The sequence below is a fragment of the Mus caroli genome, unplaced genomic scaffold (genome assembly GCF_978045245.1).
Source record: "Mus caroli unplaced genomic scaffold, Mus_caroli_1 scaffold_5, whole genome shotgun sequence".
In the NCBI taxonomy this organism is placed as follows: Eukaryota; Metazoa; Chordata; class Mammalia; order Rodentia; family Muridae; genus Mus; species Mus caroli.
In genome coordinates this window covers 133,082,348-133,108,875 of record NW_028227260.1, presented here as the reverse complement: position 1 = coordinate 133,108,875, position 26,528 = coordinate 133,082,348, and the positions used below count along the sequence as shown (strand labels likewise).

The following is a 26,528-nucleotide window of genomic DNA, read 5'->3' as shown; positions in this document are numbered from 1 at the left end:
TATGCCGATATTGTCAAATGCACTGCACACTACACACACACTGCTGGGCCTTGCTTCTCCGGCTCACTACACAGCGATTGTTTCATAGCAGTACAGGACAGGAATGGCACCCACTTTATGGACTAAACGTAATGCGCTACGATTGGGTTTCAGGATGTTTCTCATCGGATGCAGTTACAGATACTGGTGCAGCACCTGCCTCTTCTTATGCAGTCATCCTGCACAGAAGCCTGTGGGTAAGACAAAGCTCCTTATGGCAGAGTTGCTGAATGGAACGAATGTTGTGTAACCTTGATAATGTTACATTATCCTCGCTCAGGTAAGTGTTGTTTGAATTCTGCCTGTGCTCTCTTGGCATGTCTTGACTGCTTCTTCACACCATCAGGGTCCCGTAGCAGCCCACTTGGAATATCCCAACCTCAGAGACACTTCTTTCTGTGACTTTAGCCTTCTATTGCCACCCCCACCCTCTGCTCCGAGGCCAGTCCTCACAGCTAGCACCCTGTCTGCCCTTCTTTACCCCTCCTTTCCCAGAAGCCATTAGTGGCTTCCGTTCAGCAACTTCCAGTTCAGCCCATGGCCAGCCATTTTAGCTCTGCCTGGGTTGCCTCCCTCTCGGCAGCACCTGCTCTGCCAGTCCCCAGCCTTGTGAAAACCCTACCCCTGTGTGCATTCTTGCCATCACCCTCTCTCAGGCAGCCTGCTCTTGCTGGAGAAGGTCAGGAAGTTGGCTCCACTACAAAGCCTGGCCGGCCAGCCCCCGCTGGGGCCCCAAGGGCTATGCGGCGGTCCTTTTAGACATCGATATCACATTTCTCTCAGTGATTGTTCCAAATCCTTTCTATCTCCTCATATCCACTACCTGACTCTTGCCTTTAGAGCCCTCTGCCCAGCACCAAGCTTTGGATTTTAATGAACAGACATAGGTCATTAGGTTATAGCCTCTTTCACCTGCCCACTGACCCGCGCCTTTCACCTTCCCACCTCCAGCCTCCCTGAAGTGGAGACTTTCGGCTCAAGTTGACCCCTTCCGTTCCAGCTTTGGCACTAGGTTCCTTTGCTTTCCCCTTACTCGGCTCCAGACTCCATCTCCCTTCCTTTTGGATTAGCCTTAACTGTCTACTATGTTGTTTTCCTCTTTACTTAAGAACAATTACCACCTTACCACCAGACTTCTTAGATTTAGCAATCTTTAGAGTTACACAAGGAACTCATCTGCTTCCTGGCTTCACTTCCTCATCCTGTTTGCTACAAAACCCAGAAACCATACCAGGCACGGTGGTGGACCTTGGTAAGCCCAGCGTCGGTGAGGTGTGTGGAGGAGGATTGGGAGTTTAAGGTCAGCCTGGGGCATGCGGTAAGATTCCATTTCAGAAAATAATAACAAATATATAAAATAGAAAAAAAAACATGACATCAACCAATTGTCAACATCTTATGTTTTCTTCTAATGTTTTCATATGCACTTATATAGGTATATATACTTTTTTTTTTACAAATTGGACCATATATGCAAACTTTTTATCATAATACATTTTAGCATACTGAAGCCTTGATACTTATTGTCTGGCTTCAATTAAGACAATTAACTTCTCTGACTGAGTCCAGTTTCTCTTGTGCAAAACACAGACTATTACAGTAACTTCTTTACCAGATTTTATGAAAATTAGATGAGATAAAACATATTACACTGCCTGACATCTAACAAGTTGGATTGATATTAGCTACATGGCCTTCCACAGCAAATACAATAATGAGTCCTGTCCTTGTGATGTCTAACAGAAGAGATGAAAGCAACTGCAGCAACTCTCCAACACATTTCTCTGTCACAAGCTTGGCACATGTGCAAACATAGGAGTGCACTGCAAGGTTCTAAAAACACAATAGGAAACAATGTTTATTTGCGAATTTAATGCTGTCAATATTCACCTGTAGCCAACGCTATCCTGGAATTCAAAATGTACCTCAGGCTAGACTCAAACTCAACCTGAACATAGTGGCAGACACATGTAACCCCACTTTTGGGCCTGGAATACAGAGACAGGTGGATTCCTGGAACTAATTGTCCAGCCAGCTTAGCCAAATTCATGAGCTTCCTGTTCACTAAGAGTCCCTGTCTAAGAGAATAAGGTAGAAAGAACAATTAACAGTGATAGTTGATGTTAACCTCTGGTTTCCACATATGCAGAGGAATGGACATAAGTTTGAGGCCATGTCTGTATAGAATTCCAGACCAGCTTGGGATGAAGTATGAGGCAATGACCCAAAACAAAACAAAACAAACATATAATAACTCAGTAACAAAAATAAACAAGCAACCAAAAAGGAATGAGAGCAGAGAGCAGAGACAGGGATGAAAGTGGTGACAGGCAAGGGACAATAGTACATGCAGTGCCTTTCTCTCTCTCTCTCTCTCTCTCTCTCTCTCTCTCTCTCTCTCTCTCTGTGTGTGTGTGTGTGTGTGTGTGCTGGGACTTGACCAAGGACCTTGTCACTGTTAGACAAATCTGTACCAGTGAGCGACATCTGCAATTCGAACTTATTCCACAAGAGGAATCACATAATCATTTTGCTTACATTTATCATCATCTTTAACATGTGACCAGACACCTAGTACCTAATGATTTTAATTTCCTACTATAATTTATTTTAAAGGGAACTTCAAAACACTCACATGAATAAAAACCTAGAATTATAAGCCATGAAAGTCTAGGAAGGGACACAAGGAGATATACTTGGTAGCTGTCTATTCTCCCAGAGACCACTTTGTAAATCACAAACGCTTCCTAAATTGCATGCTTATTATTTCCTAGGCAGCCTACTGTTTTTACACACAGAACATGAATCCATCTTTACAATAACCTACGAAATAGGTAACATCATTGCATTGTTCCCGTTTTCTTAGGAAGAAACCTGGGTTGTATTTAACCTTCCCTTGCCACTGTTTCCAACAAACAAATAGAAATAGTAATGGGGATTGAGGAAAGAAGCCAGTGCCTGCCCCACTTCCAAGCTTAGGGGAAGCTTTCTGGGGTGGGGGTGGGGAAGGAAGATGACAGAGACTACACCCAACCACTGACTCTCCCAGTGGCTGAGATTTTTTTTTTTTGAGCCAGAATATGGCTTAAAAAACAAATGCCTCCCCCACAGAGTTATATTCATTGGTCAGTTTAATTGTCCTTTGAATAGGCTAATTGGAATGTCCAACTTGATGTCAACCTTGTTACATGGGCATTTTGATTAGAAGAAGAGAGACCTGGGTTCCTTTGAGGAGAGGCCAGATCAGGGTAAATAGTGGTTCAGGAGGACAGTGAGTGGCTGGAAGGAAAGAAACAACAAAAAGGGAGGGAGGGGGAAGCTGAAGATAAGCTGTCCTGTTCTTTTCTCTCTAATTCAAGTTCTTTGAGGACAGAGGGCCCCAATGAGGTCCTGTTTACCTGCTGGTCCTCACAAGGCATATGTACTGTTCTTCAGTTTTCTGAGAGTTCAGCCTCTTATGGTAAAAAGAAAAAGACTCCTTTTGAGGAATAATTGTTTGTTTGTTGATAGATTTCACATAGTTCAAGCTGGCCTTGAACTCACTATATTGCAGAAACTGGCCATGAACTCTTTTTCAATTTTTTTTTTGTTGTTTTTTTGGTTTTTTGTTTTTTGAGACAGGGTTTCTCTGTGTAGCCCTGGCTGTCCTGGAACACACTCTGTAGACCAGGCTGGCCTCGAACTCAGAAATCCGGCTGCCTCTGCCTCCGGAGTGCTGGGATTAAAGGCGTGCGCCGCCACGCCCAGCATCTGGCCATGAACTCTTAATGTTCCTGTTTCTACCTCTCAGTGTAGTAGATTTTGGAAGTTCATTTGCTTTGAGATAGGATTCCACTATGTATCCTTGGCTGGCCTTGAATTTACAGTGATTTGTTTGTGTCAGTTTCATGAACTGCTGGTATTAATGATGTACATCATTAATTATGTACATCATTAATTACTGGGCATTTTTGTAGAAGTTGCCTTTTTTTAAAGGCTCCATGAGTGTCTAGCCTGTCCCCAAACTCTCTGTGTAGCTCTGACCAGCCTCGAACTCCTCTTCTTCCTATTTTTACCTTCCAAGTGCTGGGATTACAGGCATAGGTTCTACATCTTACAAGAAAGCATATCCATTCATGAAATTAATAATAGATTTTGCCAGACTGAAGCAAAAACTCTTAACTAGAGGTACATTTCCCCCTGGTTCCACATATCATTGCATAATGAGAATTCAGCGTCACCCAGGGTTCATTAAAGGTTCTCAACCAAAGTTCAGTGTAATGGAGGAAGCCTGAAATGGGATTTTCAGTGCAGTCCTCCAACAGTCCATTTATAAAGGGAACGATATTCTTTGTGTAGATTAAACAGTTTTAAATTGCTCAGAGGAAACTGGAGCCCAAACAGAAGTTTCTCATTGTGATAATGATAATAATAATAAAAAACAAAACAAAACAAAACAAAAAAAAAAACAAGCTAAGAGTAGAAAGGGCTAATCGCTGGTAGAAGAGACATTGCCTAATTATCCCAGATGTAATGTGTCATCTAGACCCTATATCACAGCAGAAAAAAAAAAGACAGTTTATAATCAAAATTCCCAAAGACTGATTTTACCATATGAGTGAGGCTAGGCCATAATTCCTTTAGTTACCAGCCTGCTAAGAGCATGACTACACTAGAACACAAAATGGCTTTGTTTTCCTACTCAACAGTGGGGAGGTCCCACACAAGACTCAGCCAACCTTGGCACTTACATTATCATTTCTATTTGTAAGGCAAGATTAAAAGAGGCTTGTCACTTGGTAACGTGTTCCATGTAATCCCTTAGATCTTTGCTATGGTCAACACAGAGCAAGTGCATCTAATGTTTTATTTAGCTTTTTTTTCTTCTTCTTCTTGTCACTGAGATCCAAATGGTAATACTATGCTTGGTAGCTTTCCAGATAACCAATGAGACACTGGCAAGTATCTTTCTATGAAGTCAGATTCTTTTCTTGCCAAGAAATTAGAGAGTGCAGAAAGCCGTGTACACTCTGACTATGTCACTGGGACTTCAACAAGTCACAAGTCCTCTTTTATTAGGTATGGCCTACCTTGAATTTCTGCTTTTGTTTTGAAATGGGGTTTTATGTAGCACAGACTGGACTTAAGCTTACAATTCTCCTGCCTCAGCCTCCCGTGTGCTAGAATTTACAAGTGTACCCTATTGTTCCAAGCTTGGATTTTTATTTTAGAAGTATGCCCATACCAAGAATGGTGGCACATACCTGTCACCTTAGAATTTGGGAGGTATCAACAAGCCTAGACTAGATAGTAAAAATCCCATGCCAAAAAAAAAAAAAAAGACAAACAAACAAATGAGCAAAACCTACAACCAGGTGTGCTGCAGTGCTTGCTTCTCATTCTAAATCTGGAAGGCTGAAGCAGGAGAGCCAACGATTTGAGTCTTGCCTGAGAGACCATGTCTCATAAAACCAAAACCCCAAACCAAACCAAAGGAACTCCAAAATCTCTGTAGCCAGTCATTTTGAACAGTGATAGATAACTATGTTAAACCAAATACTAAAACCCAACACGTGCAAGTTAAGTTTTTTGATCAAAAATATAATTAGATTAACAATTCTGATAAAATAAATAAAGTAAAACATATATTCTGCCATCATTGGTAATTTCCTTATCCCAAGTAATATTGGATACCACAACCTTTAAAATTTAGACTTCAGAATAAAAATGTTGTTTAGCCAGCAAATGCCTATAATTCTAACACTCAGGAGATGAAGGCAAGAGTTCCTGAGAGTTTGAAGCCAACCTGGAATTACAGGCAAGCCAGGAATGCACATGAAGACTCTGTCTAAAATTCCCAAACAAAATAAAAGAAAGTAACAACATCAAAACAAGTGAACCAAACCAAACCAAACCAAACCAAACCAAACCAAACCAAACCAAACAAAACAAAACAAAATAAAATCCGCTACTTAGACAATTCACATATGAACTCTATTGAAAACCATTCACTGTCAGTGGAAGAAAGAATGGGAAATGCATATTGAAAACAATCAGCTGGCACTACTTTATAAGATTAAACATACATTCATCATATAATCATTCTGCTACATATTTACTCAAGAGAAAGTAAAAAAAATACATCCATGGGCTGGCAATCTGGCTCAGTAAGTAAAAGCACTTGCTGCCAAGTCTCATGATCTGAGTTCAACTCCTGGAACCGCAAGGGTGGATAGAGAAAACCAACTCCTGCAAGTTGTCCTCTGGCCTTTCCAAACATGCCTTGGCCCAGAAATATCCTGCCCCTTCATACACAGGTACACACACACAAAAGAAATATTTTTTTAAAAAAAGCTCAATCCATAAAAAGGTTTAAACACGAATGTTCACAGCAGCTTTCCCAGTAAACAAAGAGACCAACTGTACCCAACATCGATTTAGTGATAAAATAATGAGCAACAGATCCAAGAAGCAACACAGATGGATTCCAAAGATATTATTCCAAATAAAAATAACCAGATACAAAATGATACATGTTATGATTGCATACATTAGATTCTACATGATGAAGAAGAGATAAGTGGTTGCCTAGAGCCCGTGGTGGACAAGCAGGAGAATTAAACCCAAGAGGAAATGTTACGTAGCCATGGAAATGGTCGGCATTTTTTTATTGCAAGCTTCAAATTGGTGCAATTGTTTTGCTGTATTGTTTGAGGCAGGTTCTCCTGGAGTCCAGGGTGGCCTCAAACTAGGCAGCCAAGGATGAGTTTGAACTCCTGATGCTCCTGACCCCATCTCCCAGGATCTGGATTTACAAATATGTGCCACTATGCATGCTGGGAAAATCTTAAGGAACTGAAAATTGGGACTTTTTGTTTGTTTGTTTGGTTGGTTTATGGAAAACTTATTGCAACTCTCCAACAGCTCATTACTTTTTCTTTTCAACGTCTTGCTCTGCAGCTTCCTTCGCCCTTTTTGCTCAGATGCCAAAGAGTCTGGCATTGGCACGGGCCATTCGGAGACTGGCAAAAAAGCCTTAAAGTTCTTCTTTTCTTCTGTGATGACTCTGGCCTTTTCCTTTTTGTACACATTCTGGATGGGCATCACGGATCCTGTCAGCTGCGTGGCCAGCTTAAGTTCTTCAGCAAAACTGTCTCCTTTCTTTGGAGCAGAAGGCTTCCTGAGGAGAAGTATGAGCTTGGGGCGGTCCTCCTTCAGGTGCTGCACGTTGGCCTGCAGTGACTCCATGGACTTGTTTCGCCTCCTCAGGTCCACAGAGATGCCGATGGTGCGAGCTATTTTCTTGTGAATGCCAGCCACCCTGAGCTCCTCCAGGCTGAAGCCCCCTGCCAGCCCGGACCTTGGTGTGGTATCTCACTGTAGGGCACCTCATGATGAGCCTGATGGGGCCGGTCGGGGGACGAGGGGCGATGCTGCATGCTTTCACCTGCCCTGCCTTGCGCCTGCGGATCTTGCGCGCCTACTGATTGAACCTAGTATCCACTCACTGCTGCCAATCCTTGTGGAAGTGGGGCTTCAGGATCATGCCATTCCGGCTGGGCGCCATGGCTGCCTCCTATACAGGAGAACGGCCAAGCAGAAAGGCGGAACTTATTTCTATTAAGTAAGCCTTCTGTTCTAAGCATTCCGAATAAGCTGTGGTCATTGCAAGGAAGCAGCTACTCTGGAAAACCTCAGTGCACAGGTTTGGTGGAAGTAACTGAGTTGTGTGCTGTTTAAAGCTAGGTCATATAGTTTAAACAGTTTTCCGGGGCGGGAAGCTACTGTATGGGAAGAATGATAACAGAAATGGAAAAACAAAGTTTTCTTTAACCTTAATCATCAGGGAAATGCAAATCAAAACAACCCTGAGATTCCACCTCACACCAGTCAGAATGGCTAAGATCAAAAACTCAGGTGAGAGCAGATGCTAGAGAATATGTGGAGAAAGAGAAACACTCCTCCATTGTTGGTGGGATTGCAAGCTTGTACAACCACTCTGGAAATCAGTCTGGCGGTTCCTCAGAAAATTGGACATAGTACTACCGGAGGATCCAGCAATACCACTCCTGGGCATATATCCAGAAGATGCTCCAACATGTAATAAGGACTCATGCTCCACTATGTTCATAGCAGCATTATTTATAATAGCTAAAAGCTGAAAAGAACACAGATGTCCCTCAACAGAGGAATGGATACAGAAAATGTGGTACATTTACACAATGGAGTACTACTCAGCAATTAAAAACAATGAATTTATGAAATTCTTAGACAAATGGATGTATCTGGAGGATATCATCCTGAGTGAGGTAACCCAATCACAAAAGAACACACATGGTAGGCACTCACTGATAAGTGGATATTAGCCCAGAAGCTCAGAATACCCAAGATACAATTCACAGACTACATGAATCTCAAGAAGAAAGAAGACCAAAGTGTGAGTGCTCCAGTCTTTCTTAGAAGAGGAACAAAATACTCATGGGAGCAAATATGAAGACAAATTGTAGAGCAGAGACTGAAGGAAAGGCCATCCAGAGACTGCCCCACCTGAGAATCCATCCTATATACAGTCACCAACCCCAAACACTATTGTGGATGCCAAGAAGTGCATGCTGAAAGGAGCCTGATGTAGCTATCTCTTGTGAGGCTATGCCAGTGCCTGGCAAATGCAGATGTGGGTGCTCGCAGCCAACCATTGGACTGGTCATGGGGTTCCCAATGGAGGAGTTAGAGAAAGGACTGAAGGAGCTGAAGGGGTTTGCAACTCCATAGGAAGAACAACAATATCAACAAACCAGAGCTCCCAGGATCTAAACCATCAACCAAGGAGTACACATGGAGGGACCCATGGCTCCAGCTGTCTATGTCCAAGGATGGCCTTGTTGAGCATCAATGGGAGAAGAGGTCCTTGGTCCTGTGAAGGCTCAATGCCCCCAGTGTAGGGGAATTCGAGGGTGGGGAGGTGGGGGTGGGGAGGTGAGGGCACACCCTCATAGAAGCAGGAGGAAAGGGGATGGGAAAGGAGGTTTCTGGGGGGGGGATCGGGAAAGGGGATAACATTTGAAATGTAAATAAATAAAATATCCAATAAAAAAACTAAAAAAAAAAAGAAGAAAGAAGAAGAAGGAGAAGGAGAAGAAGGAGAAGAAGGAGAAGAAGGAGAAGAAGGAGAAGGAGAACTATGTGTAAGTGGGTCAGATAAGTCAAGGACAAGAACTAATAATGTGGATTACTGTAACCCCTGACCATCACTGCCATCTCTGTACAGGCATCTCTGTACCTTGACTTTATCTAACTGAGCTCTGTGGGACTCAGAGTCAAACAAAACTGATACCAATGACAGGATCAATAAGTAGAAAGTGGTATGTGGCAAAGATACTCCAAATTCTATGGCCAAACTGCAGGGAGTCCCTTGCCTTCCTCGTCGTTATGGAAGCTCCCTTCTCTTCAGTGTTTGGTAACAAGTTCTAATAGCATAGGGCCCAGCATGGCAGTGCACACCTTTAATTCCAGGACTCTGGAAGCAGAGGTATGCAGATTATTGTGTCTTTCAAATTAGCCACGGCCGCACAGTGAGGCTCTATCTCAAAAAAAAAAAAAAAATTCTCATAACATTTCAGGAAATGTAGAGAATTGGATTGGGAATTTGTTAGGATCTGGAACATGCTGTCCACCCTTAGAAATAAAAAGATGGTGGATAATAGGCATGGTGTGATATTCCTTTAATCCCAGCACTTGGGAGGCAGAAACAGAGTTCGAGGCCAGCTTGGTCTACACAGTGAGTTCCAGGACAGCCAGCGCTACACAGAGAAACCCAGTCTCAAAAAACAAAAAAAAAAACAAAAAAAAAAGAAGAAGAAAAGAAAAGGAAAGGAAAGGAAAAAGAAAGAAAAAGAAAGAGAGAAAGAAAGAAAGAAAGAAAGAAAGAAAGAAAGAAAGAAAGAAAGGAAGAGAAAAAGAAAGAAGAGAAAGGAAGGAAGAAAGAGAGAGAAGAAAGAAAGAAAGAAAGAAAGAGAGAGAAGAAAGAAAGAAAGAAAGAAAGAAAGAAAGAAAGAAAGAAAGAAAGAAAGAAAGAAAGAAAGAAAAAGAAAATAAGGGTAGTATTTTTTTGCAAAATGCATGGAGTATCATGGTAATATCTGGGTGCCACACTTTGAGAATATCAATAAAATAGCTATTAGAGAAGACATCTCAAAGAAAGATGACAGAGGGCTGGAGCAAGAGGACAGGAATTTGGTTCCCAACAACCATGTCAGGCTACTCACCACCACCTGTAGCTTCAGCTCCAGGGAATGTGACACCTCCTTCTGGCCTTTATGGCACCTGAACTCACATGCACAGATACACACAAAGAAACAGTAGTGGGAATGGCAAACACATGGGAGAACAGATTTGTGGAAAGATGATACAGATTGCCTATTTGTGGAAATTCGAGAAATGTCATCACCCCATCTGCAAAATATATTCACATATATCTGTGCACAATATGGACAAATACAGTATATTCGTAAAAATTTTAAAAACAAAAGTAAGATTCCATTAGCCACGGTGGTTTTGCAACAGTGCAGTCACAAACATCTTTTCATGCCAAAGCATTGATCTTAGGATGTGTGGAGAGTTCAACAAAATGTACTTTATTTAGCCCAGTGTTTCCCAAAGTGTATTCTACACAGCACCAATGCCACAAAATGGATGCTCAGAAACAAGGACATAGGTTAGACATTTTGAACATGCTCCACACAGCATCCCCTTTCTTGGGTTTTTGCAACCACAGAAGGGAGGGAGTGTAGGCTGCAGTCTAATCTTGCTACTGCCCAGCTGCCCTGTCTGTGGTATACTAAACTGATTTTTCTTTCTGTTAAGAAAACAGAGATGGGTGAGTTTAAATGAGTTGAATGAACTTTCTTGACCCTGGTCTCTGTGGGTGGCCTCTTAATTTGCCAGAATACTGACTTATTCGTGTTTTATAAAATAGCTAGAGAATTGCTAACCTGATAATTGATGCCATGCCAGTGTTTGGTATTGGGAGTTTTCATTTTGTGTTCTCACCTAAAACTAACCATTTAAAGTATGACACAAATTGCATTTATGTTGCATGAACACCAGTACTATCTACTTCTGAAACATTGTTATTATCCCCAAGCAGAAACTATGCTCACTAAGAGTAACTTCCCATATCCCTGTCCCAGCCATTGGTAATCTCTAATGATATCTACCTCTCGCTATTATTAATATGTTTATTTGAATTATTTAATATAATTACAATTATATAATAGTGGTCCTTTATGTCTGATTTGTCTTCCTTTGCATACTGTTTCAAGACTCATCAATGTTGTCATCTGTATCATCACTTAATTAGCTTGCATGGCCAACCATCATTATTTGATATAGACTTTTTAGTTGCTCCACCACAGCACTTGTTTCTTATTTAGTTTAATTTTTGTTTGTATTTTATTTTGTTTTGTTTTCTGGGGCTCAAGAAACTCCTGCCTGGCCTCAAACTTGCTGTGTAGTGAGGATAACTTTGAACTCTTAATCTTCTTGCCCCCAAATCTCCTAACTGCTACAAGTACCACCACAGCCAGCTAAAAGATCTCCACATCCCATTTAGGAAAAAATGAACCCATGAAAAGATAGAGGGAAAGGAACACTGCCATTCCTGAGTGGCCTCCAACCACCAACTTTTTGATTAACAGCCCAAGACAGTATACATTGGAGACCCAATATCTTACCTTGAAGGCAATGATCTTTCATTTTTTCACATTTACAAATAATATTATAATGATTTTCTTTTTTTGATACAGCTTCTCATATATTCCAGGCTGGTCTCAAACTCAACATATAGACAAGAATGACCTTGAATTTCTGTTTCTCTTATGTCACCTTCCAAGTGCTAGACTTAGAGGATTGCACTACCATACTCTGTTTATGTAGTGCTAAGGATCAAACCTAAAACTCCTGTATACGAGGCAAGGACTCTGCCAACTAAGCTACAGCCTCAGCCTCATTTTTTCCCCTAAGAATATCTGTATTTGCCGTATTGGAGAGTGAAGAGTGGGAGTATTGTATACTGTGTAGAATGCTTTCCTGGTGTGTGAGCATCCCTGAGGTTTATTGTCAGCACTGGCAGAAGAATCATGGGTAGTGAATGAAGGAGGAGGTGTGGAGAAGGAGGGAATGGAGAAGGAGGGTTTATGGAGAGGGTAGAAGAGGTGGAGGAGAAGAAACTGTTAAAAAGTTCACAGCTTGAAGAGTTTTTAGCAATATCAAACTTCCACCAGCAAGATCATTAGGAATCCAGCATACTGAATTTGAATGCCACTCTTCCCACATTCCCAACAGCTTTGCATTTTCTTACCATTAAAAACAAAACAAAACAAACAAAAACTTTGCTAATTAATAGGGCATGGGGATGGATTCCAAAGCAAACTAAATTTGCACTTTGCTTTTTCCAAGTTCTCTCTCTCCCGGGAGGAGAACCCAAGAACAGGGCTTGATGTGAAGGCAGGAAGAGCTTCCTCCAAGTCTAGTTAAGGAAGCAAACCAAAGCCTTCCTTTCAGAAGAGCTAGACTAGAAGTATAATTAGGTTCCTCTGCTGGATAATGACATTTTTAAGTATTTCCTCCCTCAGCACGGTCACAAGCCAGCTGTTTGCAACTTTCAAGTGTGTCCTTTTTAATTCATGTTTAATGGAGACTTACCAAGCAAAGGCCTATGCCAAGAAATAAACTAAATTAACCTTTGAGGGCTTGTCTTCTAGCCATAGAGTCATTATTGAGGAAAAAGAAAAGGCTCATTTGCTGCTAGCTTCCTCTTTAGTGCTTCCCAGTGCTTATCGGGATAGCGTTTTTATACTTGATGGCACTTTGGGCATGTCTTTCTTGATTCTCTGGAACAAAGATACCAAGCATAACTCTTACATTGTTTTGTCTTAAGCTGTAGTTACAGCACAAAGAAAATTTAATGGTGAGTGCTCTGTCCATTGGAACTTGTTATTAATAAGGGAAGCCTGAGAGAACCATTTATTCACACAAAACAAGAAACCAGGGGGAAATTAGCTTTCTGTATTTCATCATAAATCATGCATAATTTAGGGAATAGAGAAGACTATTGATGAGGCTGAACAAAATTAGTTTCTTGTTGCCAAGAAGAATAAAAATATTCACTACAAAGCTGTCTAATTTCCTAAATATTTTTAAGTGTTCTGAAATTTCATGCCGCCACAACTTTTATTGTCATCCAGCAAAGATGGAGGAAGATATTTTCACAGTCTCAATAAAAATTTAAGAGGCAGAAGGGACCTTAGAAATGTCCAGTCCAACTCTAGATAACAGAGCAAACACCTGAAGTCCAGGGATCTGAAGTGAACTATTCAAAGTCACTCAGAACCCAGGCAGAACTTGAGCTACAAAAGTGGGGACTCCTATATTTATTAAGAGTAGTCCAGAGGCAAAAGGTGGCTCAGGTTAAGAGCACTCTTGCTGCTGTTGCAGAAGACCTGGGTTCAGTTCCCAGGACCTATATGGTGGCTCACAAACCATTTGTAACTCCAGTTCCAGAAAATTCTGTGTTTTCTGGCCTCCTCAGGCACCAAGCATGCATTTGGTACATATACAGACATGCAGGCAAAACACTAAAAATAAATAAATAAAAGTCTGGGCTGCATATGGAGATACGTGCTTTTAATCCAAACTCACAGAAAGCAGAAGAAGCAGGCCGATGCCTGAGTTCAAGGCCAGCCTTGTCTACAAAGCAAATTTTATTTAGCTGGGGCTAGATATTGAGACCCTCCATCTCATAAAGTTATAGGGTGGACCCTCCCAGCAAAAGGATTGTGTGATCTTTGTTACCAGTTTCTTTTACATCAGTAAAGGCACAGCGATTTCCAAATTGTATACAAGTCGATTCATTAAGGATCCAACTAGTAACATCCTTCATTTAATGCTTTGTTTCTGAGAGACCATGGTCATTAAGTCTCCTATTATTAAAGGGATTGAGCGCATTTCCAAGATTCCTATATGATGGATGATGAGTCTCTGTACTTACATATTGAAGGATTTTGAAAATCAATTCTGTTTACTTTGTCTAAGACAGAATCTCACTATGGTGACCGGGACTCATTGTGTAGAGCAAGCTGATCTTTGATCTTGAACGGTTTTCTGCCTCAGCCTCCACAGAGCTGGGCTTACAGGTCTGTCCTACCAATGCCTGGCTTTGTTTTAAATCATAGACTATCAAGGAAATAAGCTGTCTTTGGGGGGCATTCATATGGCTTCCTGGTCTTTTCTAAATGCACAATTTCAACTATCTGACATCAAAATTTATCTATATAATAGAATTTTCAAGCACAAGTTTTAAGATTCTAAAGTAATTTAAAACACTTGAGGTTCGGAATCATAATTAGTTTCCACCCATAGATATCCAATACCATAGATGCATTTTCATCATGTATTTATATATAGTTGCTTCTAGGCGAATTAAAATTTTTCATTTAGGCGATGAGATTAAATATATCCTGTTGTGGGAGTACTAATAATTCAATGAGCAGGGACAAAGATTAATGCAGATTAGAATCCTAACGCGAGTGCTTTTAATAGCTTACTTGATTTACCTTGGCACTAAGGAGCCAATGAAACAAGCCACCCAGCCAAAACTTTAAACCTAAACCAATCCTTAGTTTTTAAGAGAGGAGATTTCTAATTGTGAGAGCTGTTTAACAAGAGAACTAACTGCTGTGATAGCTGGCTCTTAATAAGATTTCAAGCTGTGGCTTAAAGAGGATCTTTCTGGAATCCATTGGATTTTTGTTGTTGTTGTTTGGTTTGGCTTTCCTTTTGCTTTTGTTTGTTTTTTGAAGACAGCCACTTACTATGTAATGAGGAAAGTTCTCATCCTTTGCCCACCTCTAGGGTGCTGGGATTTCAGCATGTGTCACTGTTGTGGCTTGTTTGTTTGTTTGTTTGTTTTTTCTTAAATGCAAGACTTTTCTATGTTTCTAAGGCTAGCCTGGAACTCTCTATTCTCTTGTTTCGTTCTCTGGACCACTGAATGCTAATCATCTGCTTGGAATTTTTACAAAAGTAACTTTATTGAGAGATTGATTAAAAACATTTCCGAACCGGGGCCTAGCAAACACATAAGTGGATGCTCACAGTCAGCTATTGGATGGATCACAGGGCCCCCAATGGAGGAGTTAGAGAAAATACCCAAGGAGCTAAAGGGATCTGCAACCCTATAGGTGGAACATTATGAACTAACCAGTACCCCCGGAGCTCTTGACTCTAGCTGCATAGGTATCAAAAGATGGCCTAGTCGGCCATCACTGGAAAGAGAGGCCCATTGGAATTGCAAACTTTATATGCCCCAGTACAGGGGAATGCCAGGGCCAAAAAGTGGGAGTGGGTGGGTTGGGGAGTGGGGGGGGAGGGTATGGGGGACTTTTGGGATAGCATTGGAAATGTAAATGAGGAAAATACCTAATTAAAAAATAAGTAAATAAAATATAAAACAAACAAACAAACAAAAAAACCAAAACAAAAAATTAACATTTCCGAAGTCCTTCCATTTTAAGAGTAGCTGGAGGCAGGAGGATGGTGGAACTCTGACTGAAAACTACATAAACAAAAAATTAGATCCTAATGAGTTTATGAGTTCAATAATCTAATAACTTCCACCCTCCTACAGGCCCCTGCATACAGTTCTAGCTTTCTAGAAATGAGTTATATCACCATTATATCTTTCCTCTTCTCCCTCTCTCATTTGTGTTTGTTTTCAAGAGTGGGTCTCACTCTATAGTCCAGGCTGGACTTGAACTTGCAACATTACTGCTTTAGTTTCTTGAGTGCTAGGATTTCAGGGGAGCACCACACGCTGGACTCTCATATTTCCCTTTTATGCTGTCTTTAGAGTATAAAGAGCTTTCCATTCATTTCTTTGAGGTTATGTTATTATAGATTGCCTTATCCTTAATAATTGATACTTCTTGCCTGAAGATACTTCCCTGTATATCATACAAGTTTTAGAAAGTCATCAGGTATTTGCTGAAAATAAATTGCTGCTTCGGTTGATTTAATTATCATAAAGTTTGTTCTTGTTGTAAGACAGGTTTTCGGGTGGCTTAGGCTCTCTCCAAACTTCATACATAGACAAGGTTGAGCTTGACTTCTAATCCTGCTGCTTCTAGTTGCCAAGTATTGGGGTCCCAGGTATGCACCACCATGCCTGGCTAGTAATCATACATTTTTTAAGAACTCTGCTTTTTCTCTGATCCAGCAATTCAACTTATTAATAAAGTGAGCTTTCTTGTTTAATCTCAGTGAGTTACTTGGGTAAATAGATTGCTATCCATCTATAAAGTCATGAGCAAGATAAGAATGCAATTAAATACATATATTGGGCTTAAACATTATGCTTTGAAGTATTTGAGAGTTAGGCTGAGCTGCATGCCCAGCTCCTGTTTTAGACCTTTTACTAGTGTGTATTAATTGCACAAAATAATGGGTTTTATTGTAACATTCTCATACCTGTGTGGAGTGTACTCTGATAACATTGATCCCCTTTATTATCGTCTTGCCCCCCACACTTGCATGATTTTCAGCCAACTAGCTTCTAGTGCATTGTCAAACTATCCGTAGGGACACTTCACTGTGAAAAACTAATATGACAATTCTTGAGATGACAAAGATTTCAAAATGTAACTTTAGTACAATTTTTAATAAATAAAAAACTTAAACACAAAACATCATGAAAAAAATTACAACTGCTGTAATGTGAAAATCAACAACAACAACAAAAATCATTTAAGGAATGGAAGCTAAGTAATCCGAACACCTGAGAAGGTGCGGGTTGGAAGGACAGGAACTCAAGGCGAACTTCAACTACATAATAGTGAGTTTGGGGCCAGCCTTGTCAACATGAGACACTGTTTCAAAAAAATACTCTTTTTTAATTAAAAAAGAGAGGAGGAGGGCAGAGGGAGAAGAGATAAATATTTCCAGTGTACAAACTCAAAAGAAAAGAGAATTAAACACCACATTATCTTTGATTCTTACATTCTTCTGTACAACTAACTAAACCAGTTAAAACTGTCTGCCTATGTGGCACAAGACTATGTTCCTAGTACTTATGTTAAGGTGAGAGAATCAAAAGTTCAAGGCTACGTAGCAAACTCAGACTCAAAAGACCAAAGGATTAAACCAAACCCTCAAAGAAATGGAACAACTATACTGTATTTGCCTAAGGTGAAAAAAAAAAAAGTGATTAAGATAGTTATTTGCTGGCAAGACAAGTCCTTTATTTAACTCAGTAGTGGTCTCATAGACCATCAATTTGGGCTCTCTGTCTTTCTCTTTCTCCCTGTACCCCCGTGAGTGTGTGTGTGTGTGTGTACTGGCTATTTTTGTGTCAACTTGACACAGCTGAGTTATCACAGAGAAAGGAGCTTCAGTTGAGGAAATGCCTCCATGAGATCCAACTGTAAGGCATTTTCTCAATTAGTGATCAAGGGGGAAAGGCCTCTTGTGGGTGGGACCATCCCTGGACTGGTAGTCTTGGGTTCTATAAGAGAGTAGGCTGAGCAAGCCAGGGGAGGCAAGCCAGTAAAGAACATCCCTCCATGGCCTCTGCATCAGCTCCTGCTTTCTGACCTGCTTGAGTTCCAGTCCTGACTTCCTTTGGTGATGAACAGCAGTATGGAAGTGTAAGCCGAATAAACCCTTTCCTCCCCAACTTGCTTCTTGGTCATGATGTTTGTGCAGGAATAGAAACCCTGACTAAGACAGTGTGTGTGTGTGTGGAATTTGTGTGGGGAGCACAGCTGCTAGTATACTCATGATTAAAGACCATATTCTCCTCTGTAGGGTAACGTCATACTCTTTGTCCAAGCACATAGTTTCAGTAATGGCATATAGGAGGAGTGAGGGAGGATGGGTATACACACCCAGCTAGCCAGATTGTTTGGATAAGCCCTAGCATTCAATGGGATGACAGACACCTTACCCAGGTTGTCCTTCAATCCTATCTGTGTGTTACAAAACAAGATCTCATGTAGTCTAGACTGGCCTTAAACTTATAAGGTCTTATAATGGTCTTGAACTCTTAATCTTCCTGCTTTCATCTCCCAAGTACTGGAGGTACAGATAAATGCCACCAAGCTCGGCTTGTCAGTGCCCATTATTTACCTTCATCATTAGTCTTTATACTTGAACTTAGCATCCTTTATAGTACAAAATTCTTTTGGGCTAACTGGCCAATGGTATAGGTGAACTTTTATGTGTATTGCTCCCTACAGCTTCAGGAAGAAATACCACAGCAAGCAGACCTCAGTCCTTGAAGAGTCCCTCATACGTTCATAATTGGTGCATGAAATATATGGCAAGCAATGAAGTTGAATAACTAAGAAGATATTTTAGTCCATTTGTCCTTCACCAATTTATAAAATCCTGTCTCATTTCAGGGGATGATCATGTTTCATACCTCATACATATTCAAAGGGCTGAAAATGTAGTTCAGTGGTACAGGACTTGCCTAGTTTGTGCAAAATCCTTGGTTCAAAGTTTCAAAATTCAGTTGCATCACAGATGAACATGTATCAGGGTCACTGGTTTTCAAATCTTAACAGCAGGGGCCTGGTGGCTAATACCTGGAATCCTAGCACTTCGAATGTTGAGACAGGTGGATCACTGTGAGTTGAAGGCCATCACAACACAGTGAGAAGGTGACTCAAATAACAATGAACAAACAAAAACAACTGCCCAGTCATTTGCTCAGGCAGGCCTACATCAGATTTTCATCATTCAATTATATTTAAAGATAAAACATGTTTCATTAATGTTTTAAGCAATGTTTTATTTCATCTGTTTCATTTCATGATGGTACATTTCTACCATTCAAAGTGCTAATATTGTCTTCAAATTACTTATAGCATTTACTTTATATTTAAAAATTTTAGCATGATGTTTTCCTATTTAAAAAATCATTAACATTTTTTAAAAGAAAATAATTGAGGTTTAAAAAACATAAAACCACTAATGAACACCTGTAAATATGAGGGGTCCTTTTGGTTTTCTTTTTGGGTTTGGTTTTGTTTGTTTCAAAAAATCCTAATATAGTAAACCTGTAATCAAGTTAGGCAACAGTCATGAAGACGAGCAAAAGAAAATTCATACAAATGTAAAAGGCTACACCTTGTTGACATTTTCTTTTCCCCCACACTTAATTAGAATGTAAAGTTGATCAGGGCTAATCAGTTGAACACAAATTCAGTGAAGCCCCAATTACTTATGATTTTCATTCTATTCAATTAGCTTTTATTCATCTCGCTGTTTCTCTATTTACACCTTCCCAACAAATTAAACACCCAAAGATTCCTGTGCAAAATAAGCAATCCTTGGATCTGTGGATAACTAAGTACATTGATTTTCATAATTGCTTTGATAGATGACATTTCCTTCCTACATGGAAACTAGCAATTACTGGAAGCATTATTTAAAACAGAAATGGACATTAAGAACCTTTTTTTTTTTTTTTTTTTTTTTACTGTACTGGAGATCAAGCACAGGTCCTCAGCATGCTAGGCAAGTGCCTTTCCACTGAGCTACACTTCCAGATCTAAGCATGCAATTTTAATATTATATTTCTGGGTGGTTAATTGAACAATTACACTTCATTAAAATATAGGGTCTTCTATGTTTAATAATTTCATTGATTTGTTCCTATAAGTAAATCCAGATCTCAGTTCTTAAAGCAAGTGAAGGCACTAAGAATGTGGCTTAGAAGTTACTGCCTAGCAGGTGCAAAAACGTGGACTCTGGCTCCCTCCAATCACACAAATCAGATAAAACAAGCAAAACCAAGGGGTAGCGGGAGTTTGTTGGAACATACCTGTAATCACAGCAATTGGGAGGTGGAGACAGGAGGACCATGAAGGCCAGCCTGGGCTACATGAGACTTTGCTTCAAACCAACACAAAAATGAAAGTGAAACATTTTCTAGGTATTTGGCTCCTGAAAGGTGTATGGCTGGATTTTCAGCATAGAAAGTGTTACTGCAGTGAAGTGAAGGAAACACACAGGAATCAAACCTGTGAGCTCTGGATACATGAATTATGAAAGTGGATACAAAGCTGGTTTTTAAAGTTTCAATTCCAACATAGTTTGTTTGTTTGTTTGTTTGTTCTAGTTGATACTTGATAGTGACTATGTAAATTGTAAAGCACGACTCCATTGCTTCAGAATGGCCATTTTAACTGTATGTATAGAGTTTGGGACTGGGCAAGTGTTTTGAGTGGCTGCCTTAAACTACCTATATGGTTTCTATTTGTGATCTTTAAGAAACTACCATTTTTAGCATTAACCAAATTCCATCTATTTTGAGACTGGGTCTCACTCTGTAGCCCAATCTAGCTTGAACTCACTCTGTAGGCCACGCAATCTTCTGACTTTGCCTTCCTGAGTTCTGGAATTATAAAATGTGTCACTATACTTAGCTTTATTTTTCTAAATAAGTTTTGTAAGCATCTTAGCTGTAAACATATGTTTACAGCTAAATAGATAAATTCTCGTATAGCATGCAATAAACTGTATAAACACATTTCAAAATACTGACCAGAAACATTTGCCTATGAAAAAAACAGCACTACTAGGCTGTGGATCTGACCATGGCAGAATGCTTGCTTTGTACAGCTGAGGCCCTGGGTTTAATCCTAGTTGTAATATGTAAGGGCAGAATTGCTACAGTCATTATCTTGATGTAAGTATTGATGCTTGCAATTTATGTTCTTATAATACTATCTACCCATGAGAAAAAACTGAGGCTCAAGTAGAGTATATGTGAATGATAAATGATTAGGGCTATGATTTAAAAATGACCCAAGAAGGCCTGGAGGGCTAGTTCCATGATAGAATATTTACCTAGCATGTGAAAGGCCCTACGTTCAATTCTCAGCAACACAACAACCAAAGTGCCCAAGAGACAGATTCACTAGCCCTTCTTCCAGTAAAAGCACAGCTTGCACAGTGCACTTCATCCCCTGCCAGATGATGCTTAGACTGCTATAGAAAAAAAGGCTCATTTTCTACTTTCCACTTAAAATTAAAACGTGAAAAACAAAAATGCATTCCTCATAAAAGAAAATTTAAAATATGCTTTGGTAATCCTAGTATTGGTTTAAAGGTATTTTACAGCTGTCTAGCATCTTCAAATGTCTTGGACTGGCCAATTGAAGCCTTGTCAGCTCTTGATTATCCTACAGAACTGAATTGCTCCTTATCACACGCACTTGAGAGACTAATCTTTATCTCATAGTCCCAAACTTTCTAGAGCCCTCAATCTTTTGAAGAGTTTTCCTGACCAGAATCTTCTTTTTTACTTTTATACTATCATTCCCTACCTTTCATTTGTGTTTATGGGCTCCATATATGACAGAGGTTGTTTCCCAGGTGAATGTTAATATTCCAAAATACTTGAATGAGATTAGATTTCAACTTACCTGCTATTGAGTCTGATCACTAATTATTGAATGAATTTTTATCAAATTTGTATAGAATATGCCTGGGAGAGTCTGACAGCATACAGACTATGTGGCATGCAGAGAATTCACTTTGGAATTGCCTTAGGGATACACAAACAAATAAGGCAGTTGTCTTCTTGATAGCTGAAACCCAGATACAATATGTGTGTGTGTGTGTGTTGGGGGGGGGGTATGTTACTGGGGGTATGTTTTTAGCCAGGTGTGTTGGCTTTAATCTTCCTGCCTCTACCTCCATTATGTTGGGACTCCAGGCGTGCACTACCATATTTAGTTTATGCAGTGATAGGAATTGAACTCAGAGCTTGCTTGCATACTAGGCAGATACTTTACCAAATTATCTACATTTCCCAATCCCAAGTTTTTTCATGCCAAAACTGAATGATTAAAAAGTTGTAGGCAGTGCTGAGGATTGAACCCAGGGCCTCGTGCATGCTGGGCCAGAATTCTACAACTCAGCCACACTATCAAACCCAAGGAAAAATTTCTAAGAAAATGTCACCATGTAATACAATATTTTGTGTATAGCCGTAGGAAAGGGAAAACAACTCCAGTGTGGTAAATTACCTCTAATTTAAGCACACTATTGGTTTGTTTATTTAATTAAGCCAGAGCCAGAAGCACACTAGAGAAGCACTTCACTACTGAGCCCCAACCTAAGCTTTTATTTCTGTATTTATGTGTTTATTTATTTATTATATCTGTAGCCTAGGATTGCTTTAAAGTCTCCATATAGCAAAGATGACCTTAAACTTTTAATCTTCCTGCCTCTACCTCCATTATGTTGGGACTCCAGGCGTGCACTACCATATTTAGTTTATGCAGTGATAGGAATTGAACTCAGAGCTTGCTTGCATACTAGGCAGATACTTTACCAAATTATCTACATTTCCCAATCCCATACTTTTAAATATACAAATGACTTCAGCTTTCTAAGAGCCCTCAAACACACACCAGGCAGCTCACCACCACCTGTAACTCCAGCTCCAAGAGATCTGACATATTCTTCTTGCCTCTGAGGATGGCTGCAGTCACATGCATACACCCAGCCACAGATAAATGCACGTGCGCATAATGAGAGGGAGGGATGGAAAGTGTGTAAATATAGTATTCATGTATGAACTTCCCCCAAATTAAACATCTAAAATAAATAAAGTAAGTAAGTTTTTAGCCAGGTGTGTTGGCTTTTAATTTCAGCATTTGGGAGGCAAAGGCAGGTGGATCTCCATGAGTGTGATGTCAGCCTAGTCTACATAATGGTTCCAGGCCACCCAGAGTCTAAAAGAACAAAAACAATAACCAAATAAAAACAAAAAATGAATAACATTTAATATTAGATAATTTTACAACACAATTTTAGGCTATATCTGCCAGAATGTAAAGGTATCATTACTTTTTGATGTTTCCAGGATACTTGAGCTAAAAGGTCAGATGTTCGTGGTGTGGATTCTAAAAATAAAACCATCATAATTATTACAAGAAAACTTTTAAACAAAATCAATCAATTCATTATAAATAATTAACTCTATATACTAATGGGAACTATGTATATTATACAATATCACATCTCTGTGTTGCCTTTCTCTAAACATTAGCATGAAATAAGATTAAAAAAAAAGATGAAAAAGTTCTTGCAATTCTAGGGATTGAACTCGTGATTTCGTGCATGATAGGCAACCACTACTACTAAGTAGACTACTTCTACCAAGCTACAGATCCCCAGGGATTTTTCTTTCAAGTGCTTTAGAAAGCTGGGGGTGGGGAGGTATAAGTAAGTAGGTAGAGTATTTAGCCAGCATGGTAAATGCTCCAGGTTTGATCCCCAGCACTGTATAAAGTAGATATGGTAGTGCATGTCTGTAATTCCAGTATTTAAGAGATGGAGGTTGGATGATCAGAATTTAAAGGTTTTCCCCACTACATACTGAACTTGATGGTAGCCTGAACTATATGAGTTCCTGTTTTAAAAGTAAATAAATAAAGAGATATTGATAGCTGATGCTTAAGAACAAATTCAAATTCGGTTAGAGAAAGACCATGGTCAAGCCAAGGTTAAGAAGTTGTTGGTCCCTTGATGCTTCTTTTCAGTATAATTGAAATGATGAATGGAAACAAACGGCATTTTCATTTAACTAAAGAGAAATAACTTCTTTGTTTTTACAGAACTTGGAACTGTACTTTTTTTTAAGACACTGAAATACTTGGGGGCCAGAGGTAAATTCAGTGATACAGTGATTGCCCTGCCTGCATAATAGCCTGGGTTTTATCTCCAGCATTGCAAAAGTAATTTACTGTACACGTAATTTAGTATTTTCAGACAACATAAACTCAAATTGATCATTGTCATTGCCACTTAGCCTGAATAGCCCTACAATCCTAACTATTCAGGAGGTCAAGTCAAGGAGATGAGAAATGAAAGGCCAGTCAGACATACACAGTGAGTTCAAGGCCACCCTGGGTAACTTATTAACATGCTGTCTCAAAATAAAAAGTACAATGAAGGCCAACGGTATAGATTACTGGTAGATTGCTGGACTAGTATACTACTAGCAAAAGGCCCTGAGTTCTAGCTCTAGGAAAGAAAGGAAGAAAGGAAGAAAGGAAGAAAGAAGGAAGGAAGGGAGGGAGGGAGGGAGGGAGGGAGGGAGGGAGGGAGGGAGGGAGGGAGGGAGGGAGGGAGGGAGGGAGGGAGGGAAAAATAAAAACATTGCAAAAGAGAGAGAAAAATAAATGGCCATATATGAGTCAGCACTTGGGAGGCTGAGGCTGGAGGATCACCACAAGTTCAAGTCCAGTCTAGAGAGAAGACTTTGAATAACAAGCAAAAACAATAACAAAAAAAAAACTAAAATTGTCACCTGGGCCTGTGAATTTGACTCAAAGACAAACACTGTAATTCCCACTCATTTGTAAGGATGGAGAAAAATCATTGTTAAAACCAAATTGGAATAGACATTTTAAAATCAACATTTTTCTCAGAAAAAAAAAAAAACCAGTAGCTTCCTAGGGCATGCAGGCATGATGGGAGAAGACTGAATACAAAACGCCCCAAGGCAATTAGTGTAAAGAACCTTTTATTCTCCTGATGTAATTGTCGTCTCAGAGGCTTAGTGCCTCAGACTACTAACCTAAGCTTAGTTCTGGAAGCTTCTAGCCTCTGTATAGTCTTATCTAAGCCTAGAATGTTTTCAGCCTCTGAGATTTACTGCTGAATAAGCTCACCCTTTCTAGTACTTTCTGGTCTCTAGCTGGCTGGTCAACACAGCTGTTCTGGCTCAAACTCCTTTCCAGGCTGACTCATTCGGTCTGGATTCTCTCACCTTCTGACTGAATTGCTCCACTTGGCCTCAAACTAACTCTAGCAATCTGTTCTAACCTTCTGTCTCCTCATTCTCTGCCTTGCTCTGACTTCACATGTGTCTAGCTTGTTCTCTTTCTCTCTAAAACCTGTCTCTGTACAACTGTCCCAGTAAAACTGCCTGTCTCCTTCTCTCTGTACTAACCCTCAAGTAGTTTTCCTTTCCTTTCTCTTCTCATGAGTTAGGCATATCCTATTCTGTCAAATATTTCCCTGATTGGTCACTTTGTCTGCCTCTCAATTACACACAGCACTTTCAAACAATGGTGCTTCCTTCTACAAACTAACTTCATTTCTTGGGATTAAAGGTGTGTACTAAGCATGTGTGTGTATTCCAACCAGAGGGATTAGAGCTGTGTGTTAAGTGCTGAGCCACACCACAATTAGAAAAAGGTTTTTTTCAATGAATAACACAATCTTGAGGTTCACACTGTGGTCAAATATCCTACAATAAATTAGCATGAGAACTGCTCTATAGCTTTACTATGGTTATAGTTACAGAAATGTACATTATTCCAAAGTTAATTTAATTACACATTTAAAAGCTGCTGGATTTAGTTTGATGCATGTAAGAAATGAAAAAGAAAGTGAAACCATTTCATGAGTCATTTTCTGTTTGTTTTTGAAACAGTCTCACTTTGTAACCCAAGCTGGCCTCACATCTGAGATTCTCAGGCTTCAGCTTTTCAAGTTTACAGCAGTTTTCTGAAATTACAGGCAGTCTCAGCAGGAAAACATCACAAAGACTCAGATATATAATAGTCAAATATATTCCCCTAAAGACTTGAGTGGGGCTGGGGCGTGGTGGCGCACACCTTTAATCCCAGCACTCAGGAGGCAGAGGCAGGCAGATTTCTGAGTTCGAGGCCAGCCTAGTCTACAAAGTGAACTCCAGGACAGCCAGAGCTATAAAGAGAAATCCTGTCTCGGAAAACCAAAAAAAAAAACAAAAAAAAAACACTTGAGTGGGTGACTATTAATATACTTCAACATTACAAGAAACAGACTTTTAGGCACTCCTTTTTTACCTTCCTAGGTCTTTTGGGGAGAGAAGCCACTGGAGAAAATGGATTTAGATTGATGTTCCTCATAGCGGATGACTTCACGGTGTTATTGTCATTCTGTGTATAAGAGAATAAAGTGTACAGTTGCAGTACTCGCTGCATACTAATCAAGTACTAGGGAACAATAGCTATGGATGAACAGGGGGATACTTAGTACCGGATCATAGTACTACAGTGAGGATGTCTTGCTCTGAAGCAAGTGTGTGTGGGGGGGGGTGGAGCGCAAGATTCATGTAGATAAAGCTATGGCACTCTTGATCTTTTGGAAGAGAGAACTATGGGGTGCTTACCTAGTGCCCCAGAAAGACATTGTGAACAGTCAATATTGAGAAATATATACAATATACTCAGGCTCTAAATTAATGTTTTCCTTATGGTTGTATTTGTTACTATACTATTGAAAACTATAAGGTAATAAACATATTTATTCCTAATATTTCATTTATATCTTAGTTATAGCTAAACTGTCTTTGGTCCTTCCCTGTAAAGAATTACTCCCATAACTCAGAATTTTAAAACATATTCTTTTGCAAAACTAGGGTAAAGTTATATTTGTATAGT

At 39.8% G+C, this 26,528-nt stretch overlaps 1 protein-coding gene and 1 pseudogene across 3 annotated transcripts in view; both read right to left on the bottom strand.

Annotated features, from left to right (window-relative positions):
• Window positions 1-26,528, bottom strand: part of Pabir3 (PABIR family member 3) — a 60,809-nt gene that overhangs the window by 9,224 nt on the left and 25,057 nt on the right. For 2 of the 3 annotated variants that reach the window (XM_021153671.2, XM_021153669.2), the window contains exons 7-8: window positions 25,932-26,024; window positions 22,939-22,994 (exon numbers count right to left, since the gene is read on the bottom strand). In XM_021153671.2, coding sequence (XP_021009330.1) covers window positions 22,965-22,994; window positions 25,932-26,024 — 123 coding nt within the window. In that variant the 3' untranslated portion in view covers window positions 22,939-22,964. The remainder of the gene's footprint in view (window positions 1-22,938; window positions 22,995-25,931; window positions 26,025-26,528) is intronic. The other variant, XM_021153670.2, reaches the window with a different exon arrangement.
• Window positions 6,998-7,607, bottom strand: LOC110286979 (large ribosomal subunit protein eL13 pseudogene; annotated as a pseudogene).